We start from the raw sequence: 26,890 nt of genomic DNA on the forward strand, positions 1-26,890 counted from the left end.
GCAATTTCGATTCCACTGTATGTCTGGCATATTTTGAAGTTGACAATAAAGTTGACTTTGACTTTGAAAAAAAATAAGAAAAATGTTGTTTTTTTTGCAAGGGAAAATTGATTTTACTCCCCAACCACGGCGCAACAGTCTAAAAACGGTCTAAATCAGAATATATACATTTTTTGTAGAATTATTATTGGGGCACACAACTATATAAAGATGAATCACATATATCTACCTGACCACAAATACCAAATACACAAAATAAGTAATTAAATAAATAAACATTACAAAGGACACGAAGAAGCAGGAGACAATGATGGTAACTTAATATGTCAAGTCACAAAAGTTAGTAAGACAATTAAATGGTAACACAATTTTAAGCTTTACGGTCATTTTAAATGAGTTATGGTCCTGCAAGGCCAAATAATCTAAATTATAGAAAAGTCGCATGCGGAAGTGCGCAGCAGTGATAGCTCTCGCTTTGTGACGCAGCGAAACGAAGCGGAAGAGAAAAGCATCTCCGCGCTGTGGTTGTGTTGTTGCTCCTGCCTGGCTGTCTGTCCACTGCGGACGGCATCGATTCAGGGGGTTGAAGTCGGCTCTGTTTGTTGTGTTTCTATCACATCCCCGAGTTAAAAAAAAAAACCCTCCCTCACCAGTGAGACGGGAATGGAGTCTCAGGGCAGAGACGAACTGAAGGGTCCGGTGCTGCATATAGTGGTGGTTGGATTTCACCATAAAAAGGGCTGTCAGGTATGTGAACCCTTGCTTGGTCCTAATGAGGCTAACTGAGTGCTAACGCTGGCTTGATGACTCAAAATAAGGCACAACTCCGCTCTATTGTTTATATAATGTGTCTGTTTGTGTAGACGGATTTTAACCCAGAGCATATGGAGTTTATTGCCTCTCATGCAGTGCACACATGAACCCTGCAGGAGGAGAATCGTTGTCCTGGTGCAGTGAGGAGAGGTTGTAGTTAAGATCAGCTGTTGGCTCGGGGCTCATACGGTTACATAACATGTGTTCTGCTGCTGACTTGGGCATCGTTCCCCTTCAGTTCATCCACTGGCAGCGACACTGTGTGTTTTTAAACAGGCTCCATCTTGCTCCTACAGTTCCTGGATTCAGTGTTTACCTTTGCACAGACACTCTACCTGTTATAGATCTACCTGTCAGGTAGAGTTGGCTTATTTACTACCTGGATGTCAAGAATGCGAGGATACTGCTGTTGCTAATTTTAATAATAACTTTAATAGTAATAACTTTATTTATACAGCTCCTTTTAAAAACACAGGTTTACAAAGTGCTTTGACAAACTAAACCAAACACAGAAGAACAAACAAATGGAAAATACTAAAAATAATTAAATACAATTCAACAGAAAAGAACCCATAGTGCACGATACCCAACAGACATATATAACCCGACCATCACAAGAACCATGATAAGAACCCAGGCAACACAAGAACCATGATAAGAACCCAGGCAACACAAGAACCATGATAAGAACCCAACAACACAAGAACCATTAAAGAACCCAGGAAACACAAGAACCATTAAAGAACCCAGGCAACACAAGCACCATTAAAGAACCCAGGAAACACAAGAACCATTAAAGAACTCAGGCAACACAAGAACCATTAAAGAACCCAGGCAACACAAGAACCATTAAGGAACCCAGGAAACACAAGAACCATTAAGGAACCCAGGAAACACAAGAACCATTAAAGAACCCAGGAAATACAAGAACCATTAAAGAACCCATGCAACACAAGAACCATTAAAGAACCCAGGAAACGCAAGAACCATTAAAGAACCCAGGCAACACAAGAACCATTAAAGAACCCAGGAAACACAAGAACCATTAAAGAACCCAGGCAACACAAGAACCATTAAAGAACCCAGGAAACACAAGAACCATTAAAGAACCCAGGCAACACAAGAACCATTAAAGAACCCAGGAAACACAAGAACCATGATAAGAACCCAGGAAACACAAGAACCATTAAAGAACCCAGGCAACACAAGAACCATGATAAGAACCCAGGAAAAACAAGAACCATTAAAGAACCCAACAACACGAGCTGAGAGGAACCAAAGATTTAAAAAGATGTAAGAAACTAAAAGAGCTAAAAGCAAATAAAAAGATAACAGCAATAAGAAGGTAATTTTAAGAAGTCTTTATTAATTGTTTTCAGCCAAACTAATGTTTTCAATGATTAGTATGGTTTAACTTCAATATTTACTCCCCATAGTGATATTACAATAAGCGCTGGATTTAAAAGTTGTTACAGCTCAGATACCTGTCAGGAAACAGTAATATCTAGGGCTGGACGGTATGCACCAAAAATTACATTTCGATATTTTTTAGCTGAATGAAGACGTACGATAAATCTCACTGTTTTCTTTTCTGTAAGGAAAATCAAAAACAAAATACATTCTTAGTAAAATCCACTTGTTATATGTCAGATGCTGTGAGTTTTGAAGAAGTCATGTTTGTGTTTATTATTTGTTCTCAGATTAGCCAAAAGGGAGAGATTGATGTGAATGAAACTTCCCGACAGCTTCAACCTAACCTTTTTTTTCTTCCTGATGTTTTAAACTGCAGCTTTTCAAAGCAAGAAAAGTCAATATTTACACACAGTAATGATTATTACCATATTATTACCATGAAGACTGTTACAAACTTAACGGGAAACTGTGTTCTCTAAATGAGCTAAACAGGAAACTGTGATATCTAAATGATCTACACTGTGGTTTTTATTTGCAGCCATTAATCATTGATTATTTAAGAGATTTAAAATGAACATTCATTATTCCACACCTTACGTTAAATCAATCATAAGAATTGAGTATCTGGGGGTTTTCTTTTGCATATTTTGCTGTTTTCTAAATGTTTTAGACTCAAAATGTAATTTATTAATCCATAGATTTATAAAAACAGTGTACAGATGGATTTATTTTGAGAACAGGCCGTAGTTGTGCCCCATTCGTCTCGGTGTGATCTGTGCAGACTTTTGGTCTCTGTTTGCGACACAGATCTCAATCTCAGGTTGGTTTCCTGAAAGCGCTGAGTAGATTTTATTCTCAGTGTTTCCCAACATTTTTGGCTCATGACATCCCGAAAAACAAACCGGATTTCTTGCAGTTGCGTGATGTAATTGGTCTACGAGTTGAAACAATGACTGATTCTTCCTTTTTTGGCAAAGTTTTTTTTTAGAAGTTGGACCAGAAGTACAGAAAAAAACCACAAGATTATATCTATTTAAGAACAGGAGTGACTAATACCTACAGCACTTTCCATTGAAAGAAAAGAAAGTTCTTGTGTTTTGGTGTGTGGGTCACACTGTGGGCACCTGAGGTTATTTAGGTAAGAATGCAGAAGAGGACCAGCATGCACCTGGGTGGGCCTATGGTTTGTTACCAGCACAGGAGAGGCAGCAGAAGCCATGATTTTCTTACCTTTTGCCTGCGTGCACCACATCCTCAGGGAGCAGCAGTGGCCTTTTAAACAACTTAATAGAAGATGTGAAGTTTTTCTAAAGCTTCTGTACTTTTTTTTAATTCTATGGCCCACCAAATAAACCAGATTACATCATTTTGAAAACACATGGTATCAAACATTTTGTCAGTCTTATGAACTACAAAGTCCTTAAGAAGGCAGATTTAAAAATGAAATAACAAAGAAAATCAACAGGCCACTGATATGTAATAAAGTGAGAATTGAAAAAGTTGAAAAGTAAGAATGAAAATGAGGAACACATGAAATGCAAATGACTGAAATTGCAAAAGGGAGTGTTTGGAGTTATACTGAAACAAGTTAAAGGAGAACATTTAACATGATATAGGAGACAATTCCACTGGCTAGAAGAAATAGTTTGAAAAATGATCAATCCTGTGAAAAACGACCAGAGATCAGGAGAGGCGTCCAGTGCTACAGACGTTTAAAGTCAGTATTTGGTATAAAAGCTCAAGTCTGCCATATCACGATGATATATGCAGGAATCTTTACAGTTAAAATAACAATGAGAAGCTTCAGTTTTCTTTGTGTTTAACTGAATCAGAAACATGTTGCTGGTAGTGTCCCTGTAAACCTGTTTTTCTAAACCGTCCTGCCTGCTGCATGATAAAAGCCGTGTTTAACACCTGCTACTTAGTGAAAGTGTTGTGAGGCATTCTGTTGTACTGCCCCTAATGCATCATCTAATTATGACCCCCCCATCCTCCCCCCCCCCATCCTCCTCTTCGTCTTCAAACTTCATTAAATTTACAGGCCGAGCCGAGCCGAGCCGAGCTGAGCCGGCAGCTATAAAAACACAAACACTCCTCCTACTTGTTGTTGCTAGCTCTCCATCTGTCTCTGCTGCTGAAAGAATGAGGGACTGTCTTTTCTCGGCCTGTTGTGCTCAAGTCAGCAGCTGTTCCATGAAGGGGACGAAGAAAAACAAGCATGTTTTGGTGTGAAAATAAGAGACAGAGCGGACTGAGCTCTCTGTTGCAGCTGATGGGTCAGTTGCCTCTGCTGCAGGAGGAGGTTATCTGATCGGGGTCAGAGATCTCCTGCTGGGTATCAGATTGGGTTCCTGGCTATTTAATTCATCTTTTCTTTCATCCACTCGACCCCCCTCCACACACACACACACACACACACACACACACACACACTTTTATTCACCTGCCATCCATCTGTTTCTCTGGCAGGAAGCTTGTTAAGGAGAAAAGGGCGGGTTTGTATTTGGAGCATCATTTCTGCAGAGTCAGGAGGAGCACCTTGCCCCGAGGGAGTGATCCTGCACGAGTTTAGCCTGAAAGACTGAATCATTGTAGCCGGGGGTGTATTGTGTGTGTGTTTGTGAATATTAGTGTGTATTTGTGGTGTTCAGGTCCAGCAGGTTTCAGGTTAATCTTGTAACAGGCTGGGCTACAATGGCAGCTTCTTTTTGAGATCAGGGGAAACAGAACGAGGCCAAAGATGAGCTTAAAATAGAGCTCGTCATCTCGAAAAGAAAAAGAGAAGCGTGAACAGACTTAAAGCTTCATACTCATGCAGGGCAGGTTGTGTAACTTCAGTCTGGGAGAGGAGATTTAAAGTTTCTGAAGCTTTCTGCATGTTCTGTTTGTCCCCTCGGAGGAATGAGATTGTGGGTGACGGTGTTTAAAAAAAAAAAAAGAGACGGTGAAGAAAACATATACAAAAAAATATATATTTGTGTGCAAAAGTCTTCCATCAGTAGATTGATTGTTTAAGTAATGTTCATTTAATTCATCATGCCATTCATCCCCGAAAGCCCCTGATCGGGAACGTTTTCATTTTTCAGCATGACATCATCGGTACCTGCTCGATAAATCGCAAAATGAGCCCTGGCATCAAACTCATCGCAGAGGTCGGACTTTATCACATCAAATAAGAAAAGAAACAAGCACTGCTCTCCCACTCAGCTTGTGTACATTTAACACACTATCTCAACATTTAGTCAGATAAAACTCAATTCAGCTATCAGCTCCAGAGTAAATGTTGCAGATTTAGTGGGAAATAAAAAAGCTTGATTCATGAGAAGCGTGTTGCAAACAACTTTAACTAAAGCTTTAGCTTAAGCTAAAATGAGAAGATAATAATAAAGGAAGCAGTGACAGAAGGAATACATGAATAAATAAATAAATAGTAGCAGAAAGATGGAATATAAAAATGATAAAAGATGTAAAAGGTCGGAAAGGAAAGAAGGAGCGAGCATGTCGAGGAATAACCCTTGTAAGATTGAGAGCAGGAACTAAAGGGTGAAAGTGCTCATGTCTCCTCTCTCTCCCGTCTCAGGTGGAGTTCTCGTACCCACCTTTGTTGCCCGATGAAGGTCACGACAGCAACCTCCTGCCCGAGGAGTGGAAGTACCTCCCTTTCCTGGCTCTGCCTGACGGAGCGCACAACTACCAGGAAGGTACGTCACACCTGAATAGTTTGAAGGATGTAGATGTTGTTTGTGTATATTCAGGCTATATTACAATGGAGGAATGTTTTAGACGTTTAAATCAGCTGGGTGATTCTAGAGCCTTCTGGGCCCTCATCAAACAAAACTCTGCTGTCAAACGTTTTGATTTGAGTGCAGCGTAACTGTGTTGATTATCTCCTCCCATCACATTTTTTTCTGAGTTGTGGAAAACGGAGTTAGAGGAACACATTACAGAAAGAACTGAAACGTGATTTGTTTTTCTAATAAATTGGTGATACTTAACGAGTAGTGTGCAGGACTTTTTTCTTTTCAGGTGAATAAATTAGGTTGGAAATGGCAAAAGTGAGAATTTGAAAAATGAGGAAGTAGACATTTCTTATTCAGAAGTCTTTGTGGATGTTTTCTTTTTATTAGCTTTAGACAATAAACGGTTGGTGTTGGCCCTCTGTTACACTGTGCTGTGTTTGTTCAGTACACGGCCGGTGTCATGTTTGATCAGAGAAACAGAATCCAGTCTGTAGGAAGAGAGAGCAGGACTCTGCTGGTGTCTGCAGTGACACTGAGCTTCCTGTCAGACCGTCCCGTGTTGTTGTGGCTGTAAGTCATGTGACAGTGTGGTTCACCGCTGCTGTTCAGACCGACCTGGGAAAACAAACAGTCCGAAACTGAGCCAAAGTTCACTTCCAGACTGTTCTACTCAAACTACCGCTGCCACCTCTGTGAATTTACAGTCACAGTTTGCTCCTGTTTGTCTGACTGAGGAGTGGCCATGTTCAATTGCATGAATAAGCAAACACGTCCAAGAGCAGAAAGTTCATCCAAGAAGAATAAATTGTCACTTGAATCTTCAACTTTAAAACTTCAGCTCCCTCTTGCAGACAGCTTTTATGCACATTTTGCATTTGCAGATTTGAACCCATCTCTGACGTCGTTTCTTTATCTTTAGTGTCCTTTGTCTCTGCTGCTCCAGTGTGTGTGGCCGACTTTTAGCTGATTAAAAAAAAAAAAAAAAACAGGGTTGTGAGCGACTCCCTCTGCACTGCGGATCATCAAAACAGCAGCCACATTGATATGACTCTGTGTCTGTTACAGAGGAATACAGTAGAGTTAGCTCTGCTGTCGGAGTAGAGCTAAAGATTAACAGAGTCATCATAGGAGTACACACAGCTTGGTTTTGACCGATTCTTTGGAGACAAAAGACAACAGCAGTCAGATTTTCTTGACGTTGATGTTGCTTTAGATTAGTTCAAACTTCCTACATATTTCATAATAAAAGCATAGTGTGTGTTTTTTCCTGGACCCTGGAGCATAATGTTGTCTTTTTGGAACCACAACTTTTGTCACTTTAACTCGTTTACTTCATAATAATTCTAAACAGGTTAAAATAGTGTTCACAGAGGAAAGAGGGACAAAAGTGTTGAGTGTACTTTGGGTGTTGTCCCACAATGCAATGCTCTCAGGAAATGAAGACGCTTGCAGTTGCACAAGAACAGACGAGAGTAGAGATAAGCAAAGAAAAGTAGAACATAAAAAACATTGAATTTATTATTATGTAATATTAAACTGAGACTGTTGATCTTAGAGGGGAAATTCAGGCGTTGCTGCAGCACAGGGGCAGGGAGGAACACAGAGAGAACACAGTTTATCATCAGTTTATCATCAGTTTATCATCAGTTTATCATCAGTTTATCATCAGTTTATCATCAGTTTATCATCAGTTTATCACCAGTTTAACATCAGTTTATCATCAGTTTAACATCAGTTTATCATCAGTTTATCATCAGTTTATCATCAGTTTATCACCAGTTTAACATCAGTTTATTATCAGTTTAACATCAGTTTAACATCAGTTTATCATCAGTTTATCATCAGTTTATCATCAGTTTAACATCAGTTTAACATCAGTTTATTATCAGTTTAACATCAGTTTATCATCAGTTTATCATCAGTTTATTATCAGTTTATCATCAGTTTAACATCAGTTTATCATCAGTTTATTATCAGTTTATCATCAGTTTAACATCAGTTTATCACCAGTTTATCACCAGTTTATCACCAGTTTAACATCAGTTTAACATCAGTTTATCATCAGTTTAACATCAGTTTATCACCAGTTTAACATCAGTTTATCATCAGTTTATCATCAGTTTATCATCAGTTTAACATCAGTTTAACATCAGTTTATCATCAGTTTAACATCAGTTTATCACCAGTTTAACATCAGTTTATCATCAGTTTATTATCAGTTTATTATCAGTTTATCATCAGTTTAACATCAGTTTAACATCAGTTTATCATCAGTTTAACATCAGTTTATCACCAGTTTAACATCAGTTTATCATCAGTTTATTATCAGTTTATCATCAGTTTAACATCAGTTTATCATCAGTTTATTATCAGTTTATCATCAGTTTAACATCAGTTTATTATCAGTTTAACATCAGTTTATCATCAGTTTATCATCAGTTTAACATCAGTTTATCATCAGTTTATCATCAGTTTAACATCAGTTTATCATCAGTTTAACATCAGTTTATCATCAGTTTATCATCAGTTTAACATCAGTTTATCATCAGTTTATCATCAGTTTAACATCAGTTTAACATCAGTTTATCATCAGTTTATCATCAGTTTATCATCAGTTTAACATCAGTTTATCATCAGTTTATCATCAGTTTAACATCAGTTTATCATCAGTTTAACATCAGTTTAACATCAGTTTATCATCAGTTTATCATCAGTTTAACATCAGTTTATCATCAGTTTATCATCAGTTTAACATCAGTTTATCATCAGTTTATCATCAGTTTAACATCAGTTTATCATCAGTTTAACATCAGTTTATCATCAGTTTATCATCAGTTTAACATCAGTTTATCATCAGTTTATCATCAGTTTAACATCAGTTTAACATCAGTTTATCATCAGTTTATCATCAGTTTATCATCAGTTTAACATCAGTTTATCATCAGTTTATCATCAGTTTAACATCAGTTTATCATCAGTTTAACATCAGTTTAACATCAGTTTATCATCAGTTTATCATCAGTTTAACATCAGTTTATCATCAGTTTATCATCAGTTTAACATCAGTTTATCATCAGTTTAACATCAGTTTATCATCAGTTTATCATCAGTTTATCATCAGTTTAACATCAGTTTATCATCAGTTTAACATCAGTTTAACATCAGTTTATCATCAGTTTATCATCAGTTTATTATCACTTTCAGCAAACATCTGCACATCAGCAAATAATGTGGGATGAACCAGCGTTAGAAGCTGATGTTTATCTGCTGTTTCGAATCGGTTTAATGCTGGCATCAAGCACATAACTACTATTTTGTTATTGGGCAGAGGAAGTCACCTGTTGGACAAACTCTGATCTGTTTTCATGATCAAACATGAGAGAAACTGGGGCGCTGGTGGCGCTGTGGTAGTCCGCGCGCCCATGTACGGAGGCCATGGTTCTCCAAGCGGACATCCCAGGTTCAAATCCCACCTGTGACTCCTTTCCCGCATGTCATACCCTACTCTCTCTCCCTGATTTCCAACTTTATCCACTGTCCCACCTCTCCATTAAAGGCACAAAAAGCCCCCCAAAAAATCGAGAGAAACTATTGGCAGTGTGGGTTATTACAAAGACAAGTAATTCAAAAGAAATTGGTATTGGCAAATGCCTAAATAGCCATTTTCTGTATTCACTGATTATTCACAATCAATTCACACTCTGGTAAAGACAAATGATCAAAACAGAAGAAAATAAATATAAAATATTGTATAAGAAATAAGATCAAACTAGTTTGTATTGATTTTAAAAGGAGAAGTTTCGGTGTAGCAGCCAAGCAAGAATGGATTTCGAGAAAATAAGAGGAAGCATTACTTTTTAAATGCCCAAACCATTATTGTAAAAGTCTTATATTAAAATGAAGTGCGATACATCTGCAGGTGTATTTGCATTATTCTATAATGATTATTTATAAGCATGTAAAAGTTCAGGATCATAGCCATAGATTGCACATCTTCTGACCTTCACAGGAAACAACATATACTGTAGGTGTAAGCACACGAAGCGTTCATATCATACCAGCTAAATCGTCACTGAAAAAAGTCCTGGAAAGTCCTGGTAAATGAACTCCAAAAAAGAATGGGAACCCTGATAAATTAAGACGACAAGAAAATACTCAAATAATTAATAATGTAATACTTCAACGTTTGCAAAAATGTAGAAAATGCATTTGTATTTTTGGGCTAAGCATGCAGAAGATCTGGTTTGAGGATGAAATGAGTGAAAGAGTCATGTTATGAAATAAACAGGTTTGAGGAGTTTGTACATTTCATCCAGTTGAACCAGTTTAGCAGCTTTGAAGCCTCTCTGTGCTGGAGAATAATCACTTAGCTGTTCTGTCTTTAGGTTATTTCTCTCTCGTTTGTACCTTCTCTGTTATGTAATCATTCTGTCTCTGAACCTTTTATTTCACACTGTCAGGTGCATGCAGTGATGCAGCGGCTGAAGATTAGCCTGCAGTGTTGATGCAGTGTACAACCTGCACAAGCTAACCATTAAATTTGATGCATTTGATCTGAATGGCTGTTGGATAGTTAAAATGTCCCTTCTGTGTCCCACTTGTGTGCTCCTCTGGCTGAGAGATGCAGACGTTGCATGAAAAAGAAAGTATGATTCTTTACATGTATGTGACTCATCTTGTTGTTTTTGCAGATACGGTGTATTTCCACCTTCCACCGCTCAGTGGAGACATGAAGTGTGTCTACGGAGTGTCCTGTTATCGACAAATAGAAGCAAAGGTTAGACGTTTTATTTGTCCCTTATTTGATCTTAAGTTTGGATTAATCTGCTATTCTGACCCCGTTCATTCTCATCCAAACCTGGGGGACAAGAACAGATCATCTTTATTCTGAAAGTCTAGATTTCTTTGTACTATCCAATGGAGAAAGAGACATTAAAGATGATGTGCTGACGTCACACCTCATGGTATTGAACTATGAGGCACATGCTCATAGTATTTAGAGTTCAACTTGTTTGGTTTGATTAGTAACTTCACTGTTGTATCAGCAGATTATACTTCGATTTAGAATCACACGTCCCACATCTGAAGGGGATCATTTTCAGGTGCCCACATACCTTTCACTACCAGCACACTTCTTCTTCTCTTCCTCCTCATTTTTTCTCCTCCTCCTCCTCCTCCTCATGCTCCTTTTAATGATTTTTCTCCTCCTCTTCCCCCCTCCTTCTTTTTCCCCTCCTCTCCCTCCTCCTTTTTTCTTCTCCTCCTTCTTCTTTTTCTCCTCCTCATCCTCCTCATCCTCCTTCTTTTTCTCCTCCTCCTCCTCATCCTCCTTTTAATGATTTTTCTCCTCCTCTTCCCCCCTCCTTCTTTTTCTCCTCCTCCTCCTCCTTCTTTTTCTCCTCCTCCTCCCTTTTCTCCTCCTCTTCCCCCTCCTTCTTTTTCTTCTCCTCCTCTTCCTCTTCCTCCTCCTAATTCTTTTTGTCCTCCTCCTCCTGCTTATTTTTCTCCTCCTCCTGCTTATTTTCCTCCTCTTCCTCCTCCTGCTTATTTTTCTCCTCCTCCTCCTCCTCCTCCTGCTTATTTTCCTCCTCCTCCTCCTGCTTATTTTCCTCCTCCTCCTGCTTATTTTTCTCCTCCTGCTTATTTTTCTCCTCCTCTTCCTCCTCCTCCTCCTTCTTTTTCTCCTCCTCATCCTCCTCATCCTCCTTCTTTTTCTCCTCCTCCTCCTCATCCTCCTTTTTAATGATTTTTCTCCTCCTCTTCCCCCCTCCTTCTTTTTCTCCTCCTCCTCCTCCTTCTTTTTCTCCTCCTCCTCCCTTTTCTCCTCCTCTTCCCCCTCCTTCTTTTTCTCCTCCTCCTCTTCCTCTTCCTCCTCCTAATTCTTTTTGTCCTCCTCCTCCTGCTTATTTTCTTCCTCCTCCTCCTGCTTATTTTCCTCCTCCTCCTCTTCCTCCTCCTGTTTATTTTTCTCCTCCTCCTCCTCCTCCTCCTGCTTATTTTCCTCCTCCTCCTCCTGCTTATTTTCCTCCTCCTCCTTCTTCTTTTTCTCCTCCTCATCCTCCTCATCCTCCTTCTTTTTCTCCTCCTCCTCCTCATCCTCCTTTTAATGATTTTTCCCCTCCTCTTCCTGCTTATTTTTCTCCTCCTGCTAATTTTCCTCCTCCTCCTCTTCCTCCTCCTGCTTATTTTTCTCCTCCTGCTTATTTTTCTCCTCCGCCTCCTCCTCCTTATGTTGTTGATTGGATTAGAAGCAGAGGAAGTAGAAAGACATCGTCCCCTGGTCTAATTTAGTCCCTCATGACATCAGTGTCTTCTTCTCATGAGGTCTGTTTCAGGGCGATTGTTCACACGCTGACCTCGCTCTTTTTGCATTTTGGTCTTCAATTTATTTATATATTTTGTGATTTGAATTCACCCTCAGGCCCTGAAGGTCCGACAGGCTGACGTCACCCGAGAGACGGTTCAGAAGAGCGTGTGCGTCCTCAGTCGAGTGGTGAGTCAGTGAGTCAGACCATGAAGATGTTTTAATCTCATCAGAACAAAACAAATCTTGATTTCAGCGCTTCAGGCCGGTGGTTTAGAATTCAAGGGTCAGTCGCTGGACCGTGAAATATCAGCGTTACCGCTCCATGATCATGTGAGAGTGGAGGGAAACAGAAAATATGTCTATCTAACTTTCTGAGGGGAAAAGGCTTCAAATGAAGAACGTTCTGTAACTGCTCTTTATCTTTTCCTTTAATGTTTAAGAATAAATCCTGTGAGGCTTAAAGTGTTCGTGTCATCTTCTCTGAAGTGATAAAAGATTCAACACGAGGAGTCATAGGAGGAGACTAATCTTTTATCTCTATGCACAGAGATTTTCATGAGTTGCTGGCGACATTTTAATGGTAGGAAGATTCACAAAGGGACGTCAGCCTCTGAAATAATGATTTATAAGACACAGAAGGAGACATAATAAACATAAGTTAAGTGTTAACAGTAAAAAGTCATAACTGAGTGAAACTGGCCTTTAAAGGATTTAGAAAATGTCACATCTGTAAATGAGTCAGACACTCACATATGATCTGATGCTGACACTTTGTCTTTTCCAGCCTCTCTACGGTCTGCTTCAGGCTAAGCTGCAGCTCATCACACACGCCTACTTTGAGGAGAAAGACTTCTCACAGATCTCGATTTTAAAGGTTGGAGTGTGAAACCTGTCTGTTAATGTTTAACCTTGCTTTTATCACCTCCGCTCACCTCTTGCTTCCTCCTCCCGCAGGAACTGTACGAGCACATGAACGGCTCCCTGAGGGGCTCCGCCCTAGAAGGCTCACAGGTTTATCTCGGTGGGTTGAACTTAGTCTCAAACACTTTTCTGTATTCATTTCTGAAATAAAGAATAGTTAAGTGTTACAGCTGGTTTCCTCAGGAGTCATGTTGCACTAAGGAGGGTGCACTTCTTGTTAATTTCTGTTTTTTTTTTTTTTTAAATGCAGTCTTCTGCAATTTACCGCAAAGAAATTCTGTGACGAAAGACAAAGAGTTGAATATGAACGCATCCAAATATGTCTTCTCTTATTAATCTGATATGTTTCAGTAGACGTAAACATGTTAAAAAGCAACCCAGAAACTCTCATTTTGAACAGTTTCGTTGGTCCTCTGATGCAAAGTTCCTAATCACAGAACACTTTGTGGTTATTGGGTCTTGACTGGTTTTCTCTACTGAGGATAAATTCTTCATTTGTTAATGCTCCGTTTGTTTTCTTTGCTCAGGGTTATCACCAAGAGATTTAATACTACACTTCAGACACAAGGTAAAAAAAAATCACAGATTGAAGGATAATGTTACGGTTTAGAGCTGTGTGCTTGTTAATGTAAAGTTTTAATTAAAAGTTATTGTCATTCTCGTTATTTTACCTTCACAGGTTCTCATCCTTTTCAAGCTCATTCTGCTGGAGAAGAAGGTAAAACTGGAAACAAGTCTTTTCTCCTTTCCAGAATCTCACAATTTACAGAAAAAAGACTCTTGAGTGTTTGTTTTTCATTTTAATGTTTTTGTCTGCAGGTCCTGTTCTATGTGTCGCCGGTCAACAGACTAGTAGGAGCACTGATGACCGTTTTATCGCTGTTTCCAGGTCAGTATCGCCAAAATAAAAGACTCTTATCATAAACGTATTGTTAGGCAACACTTGGAAGAGTAAAGGAGAGGGGGGGAGGGGATAACATGATATTTGTTATTTGAAGTAAAGAATGTAATGTGAAAGCTTTTTTTAAAATTAAGACTAAAAACCGTGAGATAGAAGTTCTAAAGGTTCTGATATCTTTATCTGGTTCAGGTATGATCGAGCACGGCCTGGTGGACTCGTCTCACTACAGGCCAAAGAGCAGCGTGTCCGAGGACCTGAGTCTGGTGGAGAGCGTCTCAGGAGCCGAGGAGTTCGTCTCCGTGTCAGTCACTGACATCACGCTGGAGGGGGAGGAGCCAGTCCAGCCCACTGCAGAGTCTCTGTCCTCTGGGAACAGCACAGAGGGAGACAACCACCTCCTCAAGCCCCCGTCACGCTCCTCCCCCGAGTCCTCAGAGAGCGACTGGGAGACCCTGGACCCGAGCGTGTTGGAGGAGAGCCCCCTGAAAGACGCAGCCGAGGGGAAGGAGGCGGGGTCTGAGCTCAGAGACGCCTTCGACTCGAAGCCGGGGACGCCCATCACTGTGCAGCCACAGTCCGCCAGCGGTCAGGGAGCGGTCGTCCAGGGTCTGGTGTCCGGTCTAGAGGAGGACCAGTACGGCCTGCCACTCCCCATCTTCACTAAGGTAAAAATCCTAACCCAAAGCAAAAGTCTTTGGTGGTGCTAAAAAAATTAATTAAAACCATCGGATCATGTTTGAATACTAAGATTCGGGAACAAGTTTGAGTTTCTAAAGAAAGATGAAACCTGTTCCTTTAATGGTAGAATCTAATTTCAGCAATACACCTTCACTGTGAGGATTTTAAATTATGGGCTCTACATGGCGTAAAAAGAATGCTATGTTGAGAATATTTGCCTTCATATCAATGCTATGTGTAGTTAGTTACAATATCAACAAAAGAGCATATAGTTTGCGTGCATGCTGTTATTACATCTTTTTTTACATCTAACAATAATCTGTGTTTCAATTTGAGTTCCAGCAGGATGTTAGTTCAGCTTTGAAGCAGCTGTTTGCGTCTGTGTGTGTGTTTACCTCCAAAACCGTCACACCGATCAGAGCGGACAGTGTGTCTGAGACGGAGATAAAACCTTTCTGACAGTCATATGCACAGGTGACCTTTGTCTTTTGTTTCCAGGGTTACCTGTGTCTCCCCTACATGGCCCTGCAGCAGCATCACCTCCTGTCAGATGTGACGGTGCGCGGCTTCGTCGCCGGGGCGACAAACATCCTCTTCCGCCAGCAGAGGCACCTGAGTGATGCTGTCATTGATGTAAATCTAGAATTCATAAATGCAAAATGTGGATATTTATGCTTAAAATAATATTGAAGTCTAAATTTAAACCTCGCATGTGGTTTGTTTTCCAGGTTGAAGAAGGTAGCATCCAGATCCAGGACCCCGAGCTCAGAAAGATCCTGAGCCTGACGACAGCAGACCTGCGGTTTGCCGACTACCTGGTCAAACATGTGACGGAGAACAGAGATGACGTTTTCCTGGACGGGACGGGCTGGGAGGGCGGAGACGAGTGGATCAGAGCTCAGTTCACCCTCTACCTCCACTCTTTACTCTCCTCTGCAATTCAGGAAGGTGAGTTAGTCTCATTTTTGTTTTGGTGAGTCATTCATGTCTTCATTTACTGCAGAAGCAAACATTCAAACACAACCGCTGATATTTATACTGCTGCTTTGTTTTTCCATGTAACTTATGGTACAGCAGCTCTTTCCAATGTTTTGAATTTGGACTGCAGTACCCATTTAAAACACTAGGTGTCAGACTTACATACTGTATTGCTCCTTTAAATACATGTAAAGTAAAATGCTTTAAATGTAAAATAATGGCAATGTATAAGCAGTTAAATGTATTCAGATTAAATTATAAAAACACATTTTATAAATTATTATTTATTATTATTTATGAAATGCATGTATCATTTGATCATTCTTTACAATTATTTAAATGAAATAATACAAATAAATCCATTTATTTCAAATTAAAATCTAGAAATTAAATGTAAAATACACTAAAAGTAAAAGTTTTTGATAATAGAAAAAATTAAGATGACAAAATAAATGATAATGAACACATCTGCATGAATAGTCAAGGTTGAATATTCATTTTCCTAACCACATTGTTAGCAGGAATGTTGTTTAACTCTTTACTCTTAACTTTTGATTGGTGATTGTTTACTATTTCTCCAGATAACGAGAGACTGCTGGCGGACTACGGAGCGCCTTTCGTCTCAGTCTGGAAGATCTCTCACAACTACAGAGTGTGGTACAGCAACAAGCACCCCGCCATGGCTGCCATCACACCGGGGTAGGTGAACAAGAGGGGTGCTGACCCCCAAGTGAAAAGTAATTGGGGCTTTTTTGGTAATTTTTTGCCTTAACGGGATCATACAGCTGAAGAGAGACAGGAATCTTTGGGAAGAGAGATTAGGGGGTGACATGCAGCAAAGGGTAGAGGTCGGATTTGAACCCATGGATGCTGCTACGAGGACTAAAGCCTCTTTACATCGGGTGTGCAACATAACCGTTAGGCTAGCCAGATGGCCTAGTGGTTATGTGGTGCCCCATGTACGGAGACTTTAGTCCTCCATGTGGGCGACCCGGATTGGACACAGACCCGGGACTCCTTCCACTGTCCTGTCAAATAAAGGCAAACGGCCAAAAACAAATCGTAATTGATTTCTTTTCCTCTCTGTTGCAGACATCCGTTCCAGGGTCAGTACAGTGTGGCCGACGTGAAGCTTCGACTCTCACAGTGAGTATCCTCTAGTTCCTCTGCTGTGTCTGCATCATCTCCAGCTGTAAAAACCACCATGTGGCTTTCATATCCACTGACTGTACTAATGAATGCACATGTCTGCAACTATAAGACACAAAAACTGAGAAACGGCAAGAGAGGACCAGAGTGTGCGGCAGAGCTAGGTTTCCTTTTCACTTTTTCCTCAGGTGATTTGCTCACTGTTTCATTCATGCTGCTGCCCTCTTGTGGTAAAAAAGACAGATTCAGGAGCTGAACCGAGTTTTCTTAATTTCTGTGCCATGTTCCTTTAAAAGAAACTGTCAGAAACAACTTTTATGTTGGAAGTAAGAATTGATGCAGGAGGCTCCGTATCACCTGATGAATTGCACGTTCATATCTGAATAGTAGACGTAAAGAAAGCCTTAACCTGTTAACCTTTCGACATGATCTTTGAACGCCTACAGTTGTAAAGGTAAAATGTTTTTCTCTGAAGCCTTCGTTGAAGTTTGCAAAGATGAACACACAAAATCAGCAAATAATTCAAGTTAAATTTATACAAAGATCACTTAAAATAGCGATACACAGCAGGAAGTGTTGACACCGCACTGCTGCTGTCTTGGTATAAAGACCTCACGATGATTTCATTTCCAAAAGTTGTCTTCCTCGTTGCACTTCAAGCTGTGAATACTTCACGACTAGTGTGCGGCCGGGTTTTACCTCCCGCTGTGCTTGCGGGCGGATATACGGCAGCTCTGTGCTCTCATGTTAAAGTTGGAGGATGTTTGAGGGGGCAGCGAGGGTCTCATATTGGCTGAAGTCATTAATTATAAGCGACTTTCATTCTCAAAAACGGAGCTGGAGACTTCTTCGGCCTCAGATCTGCTTTCATTCAGGGAAGTGTGGATGAAAGGCGACTCCGTCCACAGCTGGAGTGCTGCGTTTACTGTTACACGTCTGATAAATGGCCACAACACACACACACACACACACACACACACACACACACACACACACACACACACACACACACACACACACACACACACATAAAACACACACACACACACACACACACACACACACACACACACACACATAAAACACACACTTAGAGCAGAGTGTGTCCCCGTCCCTAACTTAGCTTTACAGTGAGGACGCAGCTGATGTGCTTGGCTGTGATACTCGGAGATCTCGCTTTACCTCCGGGTGTTTGGTGACACGGCCGCTGTGAACTTTTTCGCAAATCCTGCGTAAACAAACACACAGAGAAACAAACTGTGGAGGAACCGTCAGCTGGGGTCGGTGTACCTCTGATATCTGAACAAGAAAAAAACAAAACTTTTTAAACACGATATCTTTAGACATGTTTACAACAAACTATTTCTGCACTAATGCCTAAGATCTGGTTTGAAATTCAACCCAACAATTCTGTTTACAGTTTACAAAATGAACATGAACCAGCTGCAGGTCAGTTACTTTGTAAATGTTGCAACAGTTTTATATTTCCTTCCAGCCCCCTCACTTAAGTTTCAGCCAGAAGTCAGGGTGATGTGATGTGAGAACGCAGCAGGAGATATTCAGAAAAATGCGCAGTGAGCCTCTGGTCCGGGATAATGAAGTTCACACCATGGGACCAGTACACGACTAGTGTGATCTAGTGAAACAGCTTTATACTCAAAAGTTCCCCTCGGGTCATTAAAGTCTAAAATTAGAATTTTTAATATGAGGTCATAAAAAGTCTTATTTTATATCGGGGGGGAGGTCTTACATTTGAGATGGCACTTTGACATGTCTGAATACTTCATCAAATCTGCCCTTTCTAGCTAGTGATGTGTGAATTCGTAATATTTTTTTTGTTCACATGACAATTTACATCAGCTATGTCAGAATATAAAGCACCCATTCACAAACTACAAATTTAAACATGAAGGAGAATAAGAGGGAAAATGCAAATCCAAGAAAAGTTGGCAGAGGCAAATAATGATTATGAAGCAACTTGCAAGAATTATAAAAAAGCTTAGGAATTTAGGAATCAAAGCTGTTGAATCCCACATAAAAGCTCAGACGCTATGCACAGTGACAATTATATATATATATTTTTTTTCTTTGGGTTTAAAAAAAATCTTAAATTGAATTTTAAAAGTGTGCAAGCAACCCTGTGCCCTTTATGTTCTACTTTTCTTTATACTGTGAATACGATCTCTGACATGTCAATGTGAAAACAGGATTTGTCAAGTTAATGAGAAAAATCAGATTAGATGTTGAAGAAAATGACGGACGTGGACTCATTATTGATGGAAAATGAAATTTGTGACATGTGACTGCTTGTCCGCTTCGGGCTCCCTTAGCAGTTTTTAAAACAAAACTCCGAAAATAATCTAGTTCAACTGAGTAGAAAAGGGAACTTCTTTGGACTAAGTACATTTGAATTCTAACGTGGGAATACTTATCAGATTGGTTCTTTGATCAGACTTGAAGATGTGTTTGACGAAGCATGCAAACTTGCAGTGAATAAACCACAAACTCGCTGACACAAACAGTTTGTAATCCGGTTCTGACTCTTCAGATCTCAGATGATTGAGACTCCATATTTGTGCTTCATGAGACTCGTTCAGTTCACAGAGTTCATGGAGCAGCAGGGGGTTAGAGGGGCGGCTCTCCGCTCGCCTCTCTGTGCTATAAAACTCTGGATATAACCGGCATGCTGTGTCGTGTGTGTACGTGTGTGCAGTGTTTGTAAGTTGGTGGTGGTGGTGGTGGTGGTGGTGATGGTGATGGGGGGGGGGAGGGGGGGTGCAGGCAGGAAGTTTGGCTCTCTGCCATTGGAGCTTCTCAGGAATAAACGCGTCTCATTTCCTGCCTCAGCTTTGTGTCACAGGCTCTTAAACAGGAGGGGATTCAGACGCTCTGCTGAACTGTGTGTGTCTGTGTGTGTGTGTGTGTGTGTGTGTGTGTGTGTGTGTGTGTGTGTGTGTGTGTGTGTGTGTGTGTGTGTGTGTGTGTGTGTGTGTGTGTGTGTGTGTGTGTGTGTGTGTGTGTGTGTGTGTGTGTGTGTGTGTGTGTGTGTGTGTGTGTGTGTGTGTGTGTGTGTGTGTGTGTGTGTGTGTGTGTGTGGGTGGTTTTCCTACACGTGTTCGCTGAGCGGAGGCGTGAGGGCATAGTGGCAGATAAACAGCTCAGTCTTCATTTCAACCTTGAACATCAGAGAAGAGTGTTTACTGACCGTCAGAAGATTTGAGCCTCGCAGGAAGTCGAGATGTTCCCATGTTAGATGTTCACACGGACAAACAAGCAATTACTCTAATCAACAAAAAGTCATTACAATAATCTGACATGGAAGTTATTATTTACCTTGGAGGGGGGGGAGGGCCTGCCTTCCAGTTGCTTTTATATACCTGTTAACTTGGTATAAAAGCCTCTGGAAGAACCTATAAAAGGAGCCATGACAGTCAAAGTATTGAGTTTGTGGTACAGCTACTTTTAGGCTTCTTAATCAAAAATGTGTCCTTTACTGTCACTTCTTTTTTGGGAACAAACTAATGTCTATTTAAAAAAAAAACTGTTGTCCTGGAATATTATTCCAACACTCTCCTACAGGGTTGGACATTTTCACCACCACACGTTAATAAAAGTATCTATTAGTTACATTAATCCACAACGCAGATTGAATCGAATTCTATAGATAATGTAATGGCTCCGCCTCCCCCCTCGTGTCAAAAGCCGATATTCATTTACAATTTAGTTGAGAGGATGGAGCGAAAAGATCCTTCATAAAAAGAAAAAGAAAAAACACCATGAGAGTAAATTGTGGCGAAAACTATCAGGTAGACTTGAGTTCTCTCCTCAGTTTGAGGTCAGCACATTAACAGTAGTTAGTTAACATTATTCATGGCGTGCTAGCTTGCACTGAATGTCTCTCTCTTGTTGGTCTTTCTTACTTGGGCTGTGTTCTGCTATGACTTTGTGCCTGACAAAAGTGAGAGTGAATTACAACTATTTCATACGTTTGATAAATGCCAACTGGCAATATTTATAATCTGCAGATCGGGAAAGATAACTACAAAAAAAAGGTTGATTTGCACAATAAATAGGTTCCCGAAGCAGTGGGACATGTGGCTGCAGGAGCTGGGGATCGAACCCCCCAACGTTCTGGTTTAGAGACAACCCACTCTACCACTGAGCCCACAGTGACCCCATATGACAAAAACAAAAAAATATTCCTCGAGAAGGATTCACAGAGACCCTCCTACATGCATTTTTTTTTAATACTGTTCCATTTCTTGCTTCTTCTCCAGATTTTTCTTTATTCTGGAATATCTCTAACAGGTGACAGCTAGCGACATGTTACAGGTATAATGCACTTAAATATTTCAGCCATCTTTACAGTGCATTCATATGTTAAGAAAGCTGATAAAATGTCACATTCATTTCCCCAGGACTAGAGTTTTTAAAAAGGATCATGTTTCACTTTTATTTCTGAGATAGAAAATTCAAATGATAAAAGGGTGATGTGAGGAAGTCCCCTGAAAAAAACAATTCTGAAAACATTTTTTTCCCTTCCTCTAATCCCTGAGCATTTTAGCATATTTAGAATTATTAAACCTCATATTCCTTTTTCTATAACACTTTTCACAAACACAAAGTTCTTTACTGTAAGACATAAAAAGCACACACACGATAACAACGACTTAAAAATGTGAAATATAAGATCTGCTGAGAGACTACTTGATAAAAGAGAAGATGAAGAAACTTTTTCGGACCCTGACCCTGCGGCGTTGCCTTACTTTCTTTCGTCGGTCTGAGACCAAAGAAAACTCAGTTACCCTGTAAACACAGAGCTGTTTTCAGCGGCTCTGCTGCTGAACCACAGAGGGGAACCCGGGGTTAGTGGGACAGACGCTGACTGCTCTGCTGCTGAATGAGAAAGTAAAAAGAGGAAAGCTGAGTCCATCCTGCTCATCACTCTCCGTCCCTCCCCTCTATTTATACTCCTCTGGAAAAAAACTCTAAACTACGCATGACTTCCTTGTGAATGTGCTGTGTTGCATGTGTATTATGGAAGCACTGGGGGGGGGGGGGGGAACACAGCCGACCCCCTTTCATGTTGTCATCAGTGTAGGACAAAGAGCGGCCGGTGGCAGAGAGGGTCTCAGAAAACCGGATTCATGTGACGCGCTGCAGGCAGACGCTCGCTGTTAGAGGGTCTGTCTGTATTGTTAGCGTAGCACACCGAGCGGCGTAAGGAGCTGTTTATTTGGGTCACCCGGCGAGATGGAGAGTGTGTGGTGTCCGCCGGGCTCGTCTCTGAGCCGACAGTGTGCACGGCAGCTCAGGGGAAACACTGCTCTCTGTTACTATGAGAGGACAGGAAGCTTTTTCAGAGGCTGCAGGAAAACCTCAGTCCCAGGAGATTTGTTTCTGATATTCTGTAATTCATTTAGCAGAATTTTAGGCAGTATCTATCTTTAGGAACTAAAGTATTTCAGAGTCCCTGCGGTGCGGGATCAATAAAAAAAGGGGGAGGAGTTCCTAGAACTATAAGAGTTCCTGCAGCCCCCGAAAACGCCATACTTTAATTTCAGGTTATCATAGAATTCACTCCAATTTATGTTCATTTGTAACAGCAGTATATGACTTTCTCTGTGTGGGTCCTGGGAGGGCTCCGTGTTTTCGAGGTAGAATCAGGGGGCTGAAAGGAAAAAAAATGTTGAGAACCAATACTCTTAAGTCAGAGTAAAGTTATCACATACAATGAAAGGTTTTTAACAGCGTTGGATTTTGATCTGAGATTGAGATATTTCTCATGATTACTGTTTAAATACACTCCGACTGTGCGTGTGGTAAACAAAGGTAACCCCCTCCTTTGTGCAGCTGCAGTGTAGTCAAATTCTCAGTGACAGGGTTTATTTCCAGAGGGAATAATTGGCTCATTAGAGGGTGTGAATGCACAGAGTGTCAGCTGCAGACATATATCCACAACGTCTTTTTAATACCGCCGCTGTTCGCCCACACGGTGCAGGAGACAGATTCCTGCTGAATGTCAGGTCAGTGGGGATCCATGTGAAAGGTTGCGGGTTGGACTCGCACCAGGCTGTCGTTCGGATAAAGCCAGGCGGGGCCGCATTTAGCCCAAACACTTGTTGTGAAACGTAGCCGGCTTGTTTCCGCTCTCAGGTCAGCTCCGATCATCAGATACTCCACCTGTGGCCGCTGCTCAGCCTTCTGCTGTTACATAAATCCCTCTAACAGGTCGGCGCAAAATTTAGCAGAGCTACCTTTTTGTGTAGTTTGTTTCCTAGAAAGGAGGAAGAATTTCTTCAGTGTCACACCAGAAACATAGAGGTGAGGGGAACACATGTACTAACCTTTTTGTTTGTTTTTGTTTTTCCTTTCCATCATTTTTTCTGCAGCTCCGTGCAGAACAGCGAGAGAGGCAAGAAGATCGGGAACGCCATGATGACAACTAGCCGCAGCGTGGTGCAGACGGGGAAAGTAGTTGGTGAGACGACTCGGAAAATTTGCAGAAGTTTAAGCAAATATGACACACTCAGTCTTTAGCAATCTGACAATTTTATAATTCAGGTTAGAGCCTGATACAGAAAAAAGCCAGTCGTGGATTTCTTCACTTTACTCCAAATAGATCAACCCCCGAGTTCCTTTCTTCCTGTGGATTGATTTAGCAACTTGTTTTCACAATGTTGTCACGTTATCTACAGACGCAGTACCACACAAACTTTCTACATTCCTTAATTGGAAAAAAAGATAAAAAATGCAGAGTGCGATCCGACCGATTGAGAGCTTGTTGAGTTTTTTCAGGACAGAGTTTAGTTCATCCATTCTCAGAAATCATGATTTACCTGCTTTTTAAGTGAAGTCTCACTGCCTTTGAATCTCCTCCCAGGTCAGTCAGTGGGCGGAGCTTTGACCAGTGCCAAGTCTGCCATGTCCTCCTGGTTCTCCACGCTGGCTCCGCCTGCAGCTGTGACTCCGCCGGCCTATCCAGAGACCGCCGTTGAAGCAAAACCCTGAAACCAAACCTCTCCACTTCTCTCTGACTTTGTCCTCGTCCTCTGATCCTCCGGCTGATGTGAGGCCTGAGGCTCAGCGGAGCGAGAGCTGCTCTTATGAAGGATGTGAGCAGAAAATGAGTCATCTTCAGAATCAAGGAGTCTAAAAATCAAACCTGGTAAGACACTCAGGACAGGAGGCGTTACGCTAACTGTACAGTCCCCATCCACTGTGAGGCAGAAACTGCCGACGATAAGGATCAAAACACGGAAATATTGGCAGGCTGCAGCGTGTGTGACTGTCTGTTTGATCTGGACGCTTTCTTGTTAGACACTACAAGATGCTGTCGTTGGGTTTGCGGTGTTCACTCTTTGCTGCATATTTCTAGAGTTTGTGGATAAAACTGTTTTACTGAGATATTACAAATTTTAATCAGTCTGTCACAGGATTTCACAAAGAAGCATGAGCTGATACCTCTGAAGATTTGAATGGTTTAATTTTAAATTTGTCTCATGTTCAGTGATACCTCTGTGCTTACATTGTGGTCGTCATGGTAACAGCATTACTTGCTCTGTGAGATGTAACTGCATGAAAGTACCTTCCTATATAAAAAAAAAAAAAAAAAGGGTCGTCAGTGTTAGCGCCTTAATCATGATGTGGTTGAGACCTGAACATTACAGAAATGCATTCTTTTTTTTATAACATTAATCACTTGCCTTTTTGTCCCTTTCGGCACACCATAGTTAGCGTCTTCCTGCTCTCACAGTGATGGAAAATAACGACCCAACTGTGCCTTTGAATGGCCCATTTTACTATAAGAGCTCCTGGACCTGAATGGTTGACAAGTCCAAAGTAATATCCACCTTTTGACATCAAACACTTTTTTACTGTTCCTTTTAGCAGATTTCATGACTTCTTGATCTGTCAAGACTTATTTTTTGTTTTTAAATTAATGTCGTACTTAATCTGCCCGAGAGTCTTTATTTACCCTTAGCTTAAGACAGTTCATGTACAAAAATATGATAAATAAAAGCATGAACTTTAAAAGAAATGAAAAATAATGGAATTCCTAACATGGGATTAAGAATGTGATTAATTGTGATTAACTATTAAAATTCAGCGATTAATCAGGTTTTTTAAAAATGTACCGTTTGACCGTCCTAGAAAAAATACATAAAACAATCCAAGCAACTTAAATGAGTCTGTAGGAAGCTTTTATAGATAATGTTGTTTCATTTGATGATAATTTACTGTTATTTGCTTCATTTTGACAGTCACTGAGCTAAAGCTGACAAAACAATCTTATTTTGTTAGATCATTTAAATATCGTATATACAGTATATATACAGGTTTACTGTATATTGGCGCCCCCTGTGGACAAACAGAACATTTCACATTTGAATGCCGTACAGGTAAATGCTGAGATCAACATCATAATCCCTCCACCTGAATGCTGTTACTGTTACAACCACAATGTTCATACTTGAATCCTTGTGTACCTGATTGTGTGCATTGATAAACGTGATGACCCTCCCCTTAATCTGTGAAGGAAACCTGCACCCTGCTGTGTGTTATCAGGGTGCCATTATCTCTCACCCAGGCCTTTTTGTACTGTCAGAAACATATAACATATTGGGAGACCTATATTTAGTAAATCTGAAGCTAGTTTAAAGTCAGATCTCTTTATTTATTTGTCGTGTACTCTCATTGATATCCATGTATCGTCATGACAACACTGGAACAAGTCCTGATCTGTGGACCACTGTGTGTTTTTGCACAAAGCAGCTCTTCTATTCTATTTCTGTGGATCTCTATCTTGTATACGTGTCAGTTTTGAGGTGTTTACAGGATGTTTTTCCCTCCATGATACAAACATTCAACAAGAGTTGAATGAAAGTGGTCCAGTGAGCATGCTCTGTCCAGTCCAGATTTACAGCTGTAACGAGTGTCATCTTTCTCTTTCAAACTTTTCACGTTTTCTTTTTGTTGTCATGATTTTATCTTTCTTTCGCCATCGACTAATTTCTGGAATTTTCTGTTGATTTCTGGATTAAGTTTGATAAAGATATCAGCTGTTAAAAGCTGTTATGTTTTAGTTTTTTTTATCCTCTGATGATGCTTTTTTCATTTTCTATTTAAAAGATTTGAATGTATGGTGAATTGAAAATTCACACAATATTTTCTTGACAGATGCTTTTAACGTATTTGAGAAGAAAGTGATACTATATTATATTGCTGTATTAAAAAGGAATTAAAAACACACCGCAGACTCCTTCTTTGTGTGGTTATAATAGAGGAACTTTTCTTTTATCCTCTCCGGGTTACTGTTGGGTACAAATGTAGGTCAGCCAAACAAAGTTGTTGATGAGCTTGTTGTTGTGGTGTGAGCGCGAGGCCCAGACAAAAACGCACCCGTGTGCTGTTCGACAACAATTCGGCGGCATCACAGCGACACATGAACTCAGTGACCTCATCCTGCAGGAATTCACTCCCAACCGCCACCGACCCTGGATGGAGAGAGAGCAAAGATCCCTTTCATCACAAATTCATGCACTGATTTAAATTTCTTTTGATTTACCGTTTAGCTGATCCTAACATTTCCTTCATTGACTTTTTTATGAGTGGTCAGGACCCCATCTTGTTCAACGCATACTGATGCGGAAGAGAAAAAACAGTACTTTAAGATAGGAAATACTCTGGGAATTATAAAGCTGACATGTTGTCAGTAGTCCGGGCTGTTTCCTCAGAGTGGTTAAATGTAGACTTTGCTTACTGCTGTTGGGTCATACCACTGTAAACAACTGAGACAATAATCTGAGGAGATCACAGCATATGACGTGTTTTTGTAATGTTTAATAACCAGTGTGAGTCTCCTCCTTCGACTTTAGTTTTGGAAACACAATTATATTATAGTTTCTGAATGAGCCAAAACACTTTATTAGGAAACATTTAAGACTTAAGTCTCCTTTAGTTAATTCAGTGGTTCACAGACTTTTTCAG

The 26,890-nt window shown here is 40.4% G+C and overlaps 1 protein-coding gene across 1 annotated transcript; it reads left to right on the top strand.

Annotated features, from left to right (window-relative positions):
* Nucleotides 1-503: 503 nt before the first annotated feature.
* Nucleotides 504-26,152, top strand: avl9 (AVL9 homolog (S. cerevisiase)). The gene is made up of 16 exons (XM_065948686.1): nt 504-747; nt 5,807-5,927; nt 10,658-10,743; nt 12,388-12,459; nt 13,058-13,147; nt 13,228-13,294; nt 13,722-13,762; nt 13,874-13,912; nt 14,014-14,083; nt 14,285-14,760; nt 15,272-15,406; nt 15,502-15,721; nt 16,333-16,450; nt 16,844-16,897; nt 23,293-23,381; nt 23,784-26,152. Exons 1-16 carry the CDS (start codon nt 664-666, stop codon nt 23,909-23,911), a joined length of 1,890 nt encoding a protein of 629 aa, XP_065804758.1. The 5' UTR covers nt 504-663; the 3' UTR covers nt 23,912-26,152.
* Nucleotides 26,153-26,890: the final 738 nt, after the last annotated feature.

This window comes from Labrus bergylta, chromosome 20 (genome assembly GCF_963930695.1).
Source record: "Labrus bergylta chromosome 20, fLabBer1.1, whole genome shotgun sequence".
NCBI lineage: Eukaryota > Metazoa > Chordata > Actinopteri > Labriformes > Labridae > Labrus > Labrus bergylta.

Bases quoted from the DNA above. Each gene is read 5' to 3' on its own strand.
- avl9 (XM_065948686.1), top strand. From the start codon at position 664: ATGGAGTCTCAGGGCAGAGACGAACTGAAGGGTCCGGTGCTGCATATA. The intron at 13,295-13,721 runs GTGGGTTGAACT...TTCTTTGCTCAG, and splicing joins AGGCTCACAGGTTTATCTCG to GGTTATCACCAAGAGATTTA. The intron at 15,722-16,332 runs GTGAGTTAGTCT...CTATTTCTCCAG, and splicing joins CTCCTCTGCAATTCAGGAAG to ATAACGAGAGACTGCTGGCG.